The 9,509-nt window shown below is 39.8% G+C and overlaps 1 protein-coding gene across 1 annotated transcript; it reads right to left on the bottom strand.

Moving 5' to 3' along the window:
- Positions 1 to 3,564: 3,564 nt before the first annotated feature.
- Positions 3,565 to 9,238, bottom strand: LOC141257610 (olfactory receptor 5I1-like). Its single transcript, XM_073672376.1, has 3 exons — positions 8,973 to 9,238; positions 5,279 to 5,302; positions 3,565 to 4,549 (listed from the first exon to the last, which is right to left on the bottom strand). The coding sequence occupies exons 1-3, from the start codon at positions 9,236 to 9,238 to the stop codon at positions 3,565 to 3,567; spliced, it is 1,275 nt and encodes a 424-aa protein (XP_073528477.1).
- Positions 9,239 to 9,509: the final 271 nt, after the last annotated feature.

Below are 9,509 nucleotides of genomic sequence, written 5' to 3'. Positions count from 1 at the left end.
CCGTCTGATCCAGAGCGACTGTGTCCAAGATGGCGGCACCCAGTTTTAAATACTCGAGGTGACGCTGTGCGGCCAGCCAATCACTGTAATGCCCACAACCAACATGGCTGCGGCATTACAGTGACTGGCTGGCAATCCCTGCATGTTCATTGGCTCTGTAAAGAGCGCCAAACATGCAGGGTGGAGACCCGAGCTCCCACCCGAGTAACCCGAAAATGCTCGGTGCTCGCAGAACATCCCAAGTAGTGAGATGCTCGGGAGAGTACCGAGCAGTGTCGAGCATGCTCGCTCAACACTAGTGTTTATCTGTCAACTGTCAGAGATACTGTGACGAATACTTGTAATGCTATGACATCCCCGATGCCACTAATGTACAATACTTTCTAGAGCGCTAAGAGCCATAGAGTGGGCCACCTGATTTGGCCCACTGTTTATGGCAGAGGTGGGGAACCTTAGGCCCAATGACCATTTATGGCCCTTGACGACCTTTTGTCTGACCCCCGTTCAGATTCTTGGGGACCAAAGTCCTTGGGCAACGAGTTGTATTTTGATGGCTGCTGGCCCAATAATTTCTTCTTGCTCTGTGAGAACCCGTACGCAGTGTTCACTATTGAACACTGAGGCGCCAGCATTGAAAGATTACATCCTGACACCATTGACAGTGTCAGGACATATTTTGTGGACAGAGTTTGTGGCAATTTGTACAGCCCCGAAGGATGGTATAAATATCCAAAGGCCCATGGCAGAAAAATTCAATATTGCAAATTCAACTATGGTAATCCGAACCGAATATTGAAATATTCTGGACACAGTTTGTGGCAATTTGTACAGCCCTAAATGATGGTATAAATATCCAAAGGCCCTTTTCAGAAAAAAGATTCCCTATGGTTTCAGTATCTATCACTATTTTATTGCCATTATTGCGCAAACTAAGAAATATTTACCTTTGGCACTGTACCTTATTAATTCATGGTGCAAGTTAGGATCCTCATTTTCTATATTGTAGCTGCAAAAACTATTATGCCTAGTTTACATTTTGTGTATGCTGCATTTTAACTGCTCCATCTTTCTACAGTTAATGTTGGTGGTTTTCACATGCATCTTTGGGCTGCACTTTACCATAGATGCATTTCTAGGACCAATTCGCTTCAAAACTTCACCGCATGTACAGTACAGACCAAAAGTTTGGACACACCTTCTCATTTAAAGATTTTTCTGTATTTTCATGACTATGAAAATTGTACATTCACACTGAAGGCATCAAAACTATCAATTAACACATGTGGAATTATATAGTTAACAAAAAAGTGTGAAACAACTGAAAATATGTTTTATATTCTAGGTTCTTCAAAGAAGCCACCTTTTGCTTTGATGACTGCTTTGCACACTCTTGGAATTCTCTTGATGAGCTTCAAGAGGTAGTCAAAGGAAATGGTTTTCACTTCACAGGTGTGCCCTGTCAGGTTTAATAAGTGGGATTTATTGTCTTATAAATGGGGTTGGGACCATCAGTTGTGTTGTGCAGAAGTCTGGTGGATACACAGCTGATAGTCCTACTGAATAGACTGTTAGAATTTGTATTATAGCAAGAAAAAAGCAGCTAAGTAAAGAAAAATGAGTAGCCATCATTACTTTAAGAAATGAAGGTCAGTCAGTCCGAAAAATTGGGAAAACTTTGAAAGTGTCCCCAAGTGCAGTTGCAAAAACCATCAAGCGCTACAAAGAAACTGGCTCACATGAGGACCGCCCCAGGAATGGAAGACCAAGAGTCACCTCTGCTTCTGAGGATAAGTTTATCCGAGTCACCAGCCTCAGAAATCGCAGGTTAACAGCAGCTCAGATTAGAGACCAGGTCAATGCCACACACAGTTCTAGCAGCAGACACATCTCTTCAACAACTGTTAAGAGGAGACTTTGTGCAGCAGGCCTTCATGGTAAAATAGCTGCTAGAAAACCACTGCTAAGGACAGGTAACAAGCAGAAGAGACTTGTTTGGGCTAAAGAACACAAGGAATGGACATTAGACCAGTGGAAATCTGTGCTTTGGTCTGATGAGTCCAAATTTGAGATCTTTGGTTCCAACCACCGTGTCTTTGTGCGACGCAGTAAAGGTGAACGGATGGACTCTACATGCCTGGTTCCCACCGTGAAGCATGGAGGAGGAGGTGTGATGGTGTGGGGATGCTTTGCTGGTGACACTGTTGGGGATTTATTCAAAATTTAAGGCATACTGAACTAGCATGGCTACCACAGCATCTTGCAGCGGCATGCTATTCCACCCGGTTTGCGTTTAGTTGGACCATCATTTAATTTTCAACAGGACAATGACCCCAAACACACCTCCAGGCTGTGTAAGGGCTATTTGACCAAGAAGGAGAGTGATGGGGTGCTACGCCAGATGACCTGACCTCCACAGTCACCAGACCAGAACCCAATCGAGATTATTTGGGGTGAGCTGGACCGCAGAGTGAAGGCAAAAGGGCCAACAAGTGCTAAGCATCTCTGGGAACTCCTTCAAGATTGTTGGAAGACCTTTTCCGGTGACTACCTCTTGAAGCTCATCAAGAGAATGCCAAGAGTGTGCAAAGCAGTCATCAAAGCAAAAGGTGGCTACTTTGAAGAACCTAGAATATAAGACATATTTTCAGTTGTTTCACACTTTTTTGTTAAGTATATAATTCCACATGTGTTAATTCATAGTTTTAATGCCTTCAGTGTGAATGTACAATTTTCATAGTCAGGAAAATACAGAAAAATCTTTAAATGAGTAGGTGTATCCAAACGTTTGGTCTGTACTGTACGTAGACATAATTTTATCATATTAGTTTTATTATTTCCTCTGTGCTTCACAATGCAAAATCTAATTCTCATACCTTTTTAATAGAGTTGAATTGTTGTACAGAATCAGGGTTTGCCAACTTGAAGTTTTATTTTTAGACATTTTATCAAAAATCATGAACAACCAAAACGTTTTATGGACACATCTGAGAACCATAACAAATCATTAAGATTTTAAGTCATGCATGTCTACAATCCATAATTCTGGAATGAAAACATTGGCTGCATTCACTGTGAATTGTAAAGTGGTGATAATTAGTCATCAAAAACCTGAACAAACTTCTCTAACTTAAAAAAAAAATATGGATGTATCAAATAAAATTTTTTTACAGATGGGGAAAAAGCCCTATTATTAGACTGTCCAGGAATTTTTAGATGGTTGGCAATCTTGTGTTCATTACCATTCTGTCCAGTTTCCAACCTTGAAGACACTAACAAGGTGGATCTGAAGAGCAATATGATTTATATTTTAAAATACCTAAGGGATCAATGTATCCATAACTATGTTATTCTTTATGCAACATTATTCTGATGCTGAACTCATAGAGTTAAAACACAAGAGCAGTTTTCTCTGGAGGACCTTACTGCATACTGTTTGCGCTGAGTTCAGTGTATAGAGATTTAACAGTAAACCTCTACAGTCGCTCCAGTGCTGACTGCAGGCAAGCTGTATGACATATGGTTTCACATTTTTTTTAATAGTATTGATTGTACATGGAGTGCCTACTAGTAGGATATGTCTGTCTTCTCAGTAGACCCCCTCCATGTGAGAGACTTTTTTATTGCTTGTTTTAATTCCCTGTTTCTAAGACTGTACACAATTGGATTCACCATTGGAACAAGAATAGTATAGAACACAGCACTTATTTTATCCTGATGTAAAGCAGTGGAGGTAGATTGGGGCCGTAAGTACACGGATGTACCAGTAAGATAAAATAACCCTACTGTGATCAAATGAGAAACACACGTTGAAAATGTTTTTTTCCGTCCTGTTGCAGAAGGTATTCTCATTATGGCAAGTACAATGAATACATACGAGACTAGTGTTAAAGGAAAACAAGGTAAGATTAAAACAGCACCTATACCAACAATCATCTTTTGGTTGATTCTTGTGTCTGAGCAGGCAATTTTGAGCAAAGGTGGAAGATCACAGAAGAAATGTTCAATGACATTAGATCTACAGAAGTTTAATCTAAAGGTGTTAATGGTGTGAATAGTAGAATAAACACCACCAATTGTCCAAGAGATTGCAGCCAGTTGTATACAGACCTCTCTTTTCATGATGGCAGTATAACGTAGGGGGTTGCAAATGGCCACATATCGGTCATATGACATAGCAGTGAGAAGAGTGGACTCTGTAGCTGCCATAGCCAGAAAAAAGAAGAGCTGAATTACACACCCAGCAAAGGAAATAGTAATGCCTTTGGATATGGAACTTGCTAATAATTTTGGAACTATAGTTGAGATATAACACATGTCCAAAACAGCTAAATGTTTAATAAAGAAATACATAGGTGTTTGGAGATAAGGAACGTGCAATATAATAAAGACAATCATCAAATTTCCCAATGATCCAATTAGGTAAATGATTAGAAATAATACAAAAGAAAAGATTTGAACATCTGGCTCTTTTGAGAACCCTGTCAAAACAAATTGCATCGGAGCTGTATTGTTTCCCATATCAAAAATTAGAGCTTGTGCCAATATCCATCTGAAAAGGTAAATAAAAGCATATCAGATAAAAGATCAAATTCTGAAAAAGCAAATTCTGATAAAAGCAAAAGTAATATGTACTTCATTAGCTTAATTGGGAATTTTCCTAATATTACCAGATATAGCTGAAGCATCAAAGACCTGTGTTCCTTGGTCAAAATATATATAAAATTCTATTAAAATCTTAAATCCGGACACATAGGCTTTGGGTCTTTCTCTGGATGTAAGAAAAATGTGCCAGTCCATGAAAGTTTAAGTATCTAAAGAAAATGAAAAAAGGAGTAAATAAATATGTGTATATATATATGTGTATATATATATATATATATATATATATACAGTATATACAGTATATACATATATATATATGTATATTGGAGTTACCAAGCAATATAAGTATAAACAAAATAAAAAAAAGTAATAGAAATCTATCATGTTACGGCAATTTTAGTAAGGAAAAAAAAATGGAAATAAAACAATACTTAATAATATAAACAGAAAAAAATAAAAAATAAATGCCAGTTGACAAAAATCCTAAGAACAAAAAAGCATGTGGGTTGTGCTATCTCTCCTGACATTCAAAAAATTACCTGTTTAAAGGTAACACATAAATACATACGTAGTAAGTAATACATAAAAAAATACAAATAAATAAGAATAATATATCAATAAATACATAACATACATTACAGAAAAATATACCAGTGTTAGACGTCTCTCTTCTGACCTCAAAGGGTTTACCAGTTGACACCTGTATAAGTACAGAAAAAAAGCAATAAATTAAGGAAATTCAAATCAAAATAATACAATTATTAATAAATTAACCAGTCCATGGAAATTCTTAAAATTGTGTTTTAGAGCTTAGAATTGTTATTTTCCAGGAACATTAGTCTCTATCAAAAATATCAAAAGTTATCTTTTGTTCATTTGTTTATGAATGGATCAATACTATGTTTATTTCCTATTAGTATTAATCAATAGCAGCAACAGTTTTTCAAGATTGAAGCTTCTGAAGCAGTAGTTATGAAGAAGACATAAACATGTTAATCCATTCACAATATGTCTATTATTTTATTGTTTGGTGCACTTGACAGCGTTGTAGCTGATGAGTGTGTGCACATTTTCCAGAGGCTCTTCCATCATCTGCTTTATATAGATGTCTATTAGGACCTTAGGGATTCCATGTAATGAGCAAAGTAAGATATTTTCTAAATTAAATTGTCAATTGTGAAATTAATATATTTAAGAAACTAAAAACAAGTGAACACTTTCTTTGATATATAACTTTTTCTAATAAATATATTAAAATGTATAATGTATAAAATATACTAGCATATGGTAAATATGATAAATGAGGTAAATATTCTTAAAAGTAATTAATTAAAACAGCAAATATAGTTACAATTATTCCAACTTTTATGACCAATCAATCAGACTGGTCATAAAAATAAGTACAGTGGAGGATTGACTCCAGTAATCACCACAAATGTGGAAAGCGAGGGGTTCCAAATCAGAACGCATTTATATGCATTTTGCAATCCTGCCTTTTACAGTATATTGGAGCAGTGTAAACAGCTGAGAGATATTTCTGCCCCTCTTGTTAACTCTAGGAATGATGGGTGCTCATTGTGCTCTCTGTGGGACAAACCAGACCAAGGTGTTTCGACTTAACAAGTCTTAATCGTGGCAAATTGGTATGACCATGAATTAGGCTTGTTAAGTCGAAACACGTTGGTCTGGCGTATTTTGAAGGAACTGCCATTGTTTTAACATTTTTCAACAAATTTTGAATTTTTACCTGCTGCTTTGCTGGAAACTTCATTCTTTTTCGTTGATTAAACACGCCTGGTCCCGGGCGATTCCGTGTGAGGCTCTACAGCTTTCCCTTCTGCAACGTGTTCGGTGAGCTGACTCTCCTCTCCCCCTTCCCTCATTTCTATTGGACTTACTGAAGCCTGAAAAATGTAAAACAGGACTTATTGTGGAACAACCCTTTAAATAATTTAACTCATTCTCAACTTATGACATACTGGTACGTCATATATTGGGTTCCCGTGTATGATGCAGGCCCAGGAGGTGAGTTTGCATCATACCCAGCAGATGATGGCTCTGTTACATAGCCAGCTTTTTCCTCTAACAGGAATGAGAATAGCCAAGCTCCACTAACCTCCGTTTTCCCCCATGGAAAATAAAAAAATAAAGAGATTAATAAGTTTAAAAAAATGTTAAAAAAAAAAAAACTAACGAAATATAAAATGATGTAACCTGATCAGTATTTGCCGTAAAGAGAAAAAAAACTGAAATTTTTCAGTTGCTGTAACACCACAAATAAATACAATAAATATAGCTATGTCAATGGAAAAATAAAAAAGTTTTGGGCTTTTTGGAAGAATTGGATGAAAAAAGCAAAAGCAGAAAAAAGATAAAATCTAGGGATGAGCAAACCCATGGATGTTCGTCGAGTTCAGCTAAACTGTTGTTCAAAGTTTGGGCATCAGAACTTGACCTGAACTTGACCCCGAACCGAACCCAAAAGAAGTCAATGGGGACCCAAACTTCGGTGCTTTAAAATGGCTGTAGAATGGTCATAGTAAGGATGCAAAAGGAAGCAAAATGTGAGTATGAGCAGGACAATTGCCCTGCAAAGAAATATGGATAGGGAAATGACTTAAAATAACATAGAATTAAAAAAAATAATAATAGCAATCTTGAATCAGGAGGCAAAGGTCCAAATGGGGGAAGATGTTGAGGAGGAGGTGGAGGTAGACGTGGGAGTGTGGGTGGAAGAGGAAGACGAGGAGGTAGCCAACACTGTTTTTGCTTTGTTACTTTTTTTTTTTTAAATTTGGGGAGACCTCAAAACATTAGCAATGACAAATAGAACAAACTGCGGTGGAGTATAACAATGGCTGGGTGCTGCTGGTATACTTCTTTAGTCAGTCAAAGGTATGGACAAGTCCTGTGGGATCCACGCCTGGTTCATTTTAATGAATGTGAGCTTGCCCACTTTGACTGTGGAAAGGCAGATGCGCCTGTCTGTGATTACACCCCCTGCCGTGCTAAACAAATGTTCCCACAGTACACTTGCCACAGAGCAAGCCAGCACTACCAAAGTGGGCAAGCTCAGGTCATGTGTACAATTTGGAGACCGAGAAGATAAATGGAGCAGACCCATAACTCAGTACGTGGAGATGTGTGGACACATACTCTTCCACCATGTTGTTGAAACGCTGCCTTCTTCTAATACGTATCATATTAGATGGTGGTGCAGAATGTTGTGGCATGCTGTGGAAGGTTTACACATTTTGTCAATGCTAATCCTACATTCTGAGGTGGCGGCGGTGCCCCAGCTGTGTTGGCGACTTCCTTCTCTACTGCCTTGTTCTTCCACTGAGCCCTCGCTGTCAGGTGGGAATGCCGTCAGTAGTTCGTCATTCCCACATTTACTGATCCCACTCAAGTGACGGAAGTATGGATGGTACGTTGTCCTTGTAGCAAGGATCCAGCAGGGTGACCACACAATAATCAGCAGTGGTAACAATCCAGTAAAATTGGCAGTTGTTGCGCAGGCACAGCAGTATGTATTGGCTTATATGTGCCAGGCTGCCCAGAGACAACGACAAGCTGTCCTCAGTGGGAAGTGTATCGTCTGGGTCCTCTGTATCCCCCTAGCCATGCTCCATTGATTATCGTGAGCTGCTTTGAGTGCCACCCTGCTGGGAAGATGGTTCCTCATTCTGCTCACCCTCCTCATCCTCCAAAACTGTTCCCTGGCTGGACAGTTGTGTACCTGACCGCTGTTGGTACAGTAACCCACCCTCTAAGTCATGTGTGGATGAATGGGATGAAAATGATGTGAATGGTACTTGTTACTATTCCTCTTCCTCCTGTGCCACCATCCATCCATCATTAGTATTTTTTCAAGCAGACATAGAAAATGGATAGTAACGCTGATGATTGCGTCATCAGCACTGGTCATGTTGCTGGAGTACTCGAAGCAACGCAACACGGCACACATGTCCCGCATGGAGGCTCACTCGTTCATGGCGAAGTGGTGCTGTTCCGTACAGCAAATCACCTGTGCATGTTGCAGCTGAAACTTCATTATTGCCTGCTGTTGCTCACACATTCTTTCCAGAATATGCAAGGTGGAGTTCCACCTTGTGGGTACGTCGCATATGAGCAGGAAGGCAAAGTGATGCTGCAGCGCAGCAGGTTAGCAGCAGTAGGGTGACAATGCCAAAAGCGTGCACAGATGGCACTTTCAGCAGCAGCTCTGACATATAATTTTTAAGGAAGCTCTGCACCACCAGATTCAGCACATGTGCCATACAAGGATGTGCGTCAAACCGGCTAGGCCCAGAGCTGCTACCAGATCGCACACTACGACTAGGCTGGACTTGAGGTTCAGTGGCACCAACCACTCATCAGTCGGTTGTGTGATCCTCATCCACAGCTCCTGCACGGTGAGAAACCTTTCCAACAAACAGATGAGTTTCAGAACAGCCTGCTGCCATTTCCCCATGGCTGTGATGAAGTTGGTGGTGCAGGTGTTACGCTGACCAGATGAGGAGGAGGTGGAGAAAGCAGAGTAGGAGGAGAAGGCAACATGGACAGAGAAACGTCCAGCAATCCTTGGTGGTGGTAGGATATGCGCCAGAACGCCTTCCGCCTCAGGGTCAGTCATCACTACATTTACCCAGTGTGCAGTTAGGGAGATATAATGGCCCTGTCCGGGGTTACTGGTCCATGTATCGGTGGTTATGTAGACCTTGCCCCTGGTGGAGTTGCACAGTGCTCAACTGATTTTGTCCACAACTTGTGTGTGCAGAACAGGGATGGTTCACCTGGAAAAATAATGGTGGCTGGGAACCTTGTACTGTGGGATAGTCACCGCCAGCTGTTTTTAAAACTGTGAGTCTCCACGAGCTGGAATGGCAACATTGCAAATGCCAGAA

The sequence above is a fragment of the Phyllobates terribilis genome, unplaced genomic scaffold (genome assembly GCF_046119375.1).
Source record: "Phyllobates terribilis strain yellow unplaced genomic scaffold, ASM4611937v1 Scaffold_1__5_contigs__length_1240528914, whole genome shotgun sequence".
Classification (NCBI taxonomy): domain Eukaryota; kingdom Metazoa; phylum Chordata; class Amphibia; order Anura; family Dendrobatidae; genus Phyllobates; species Phyllobates terribilis.
Note: the sequence above shows the minus strand (reverse complement) of the source record. Positions and strands in the feature narration are given on the sequence as shown.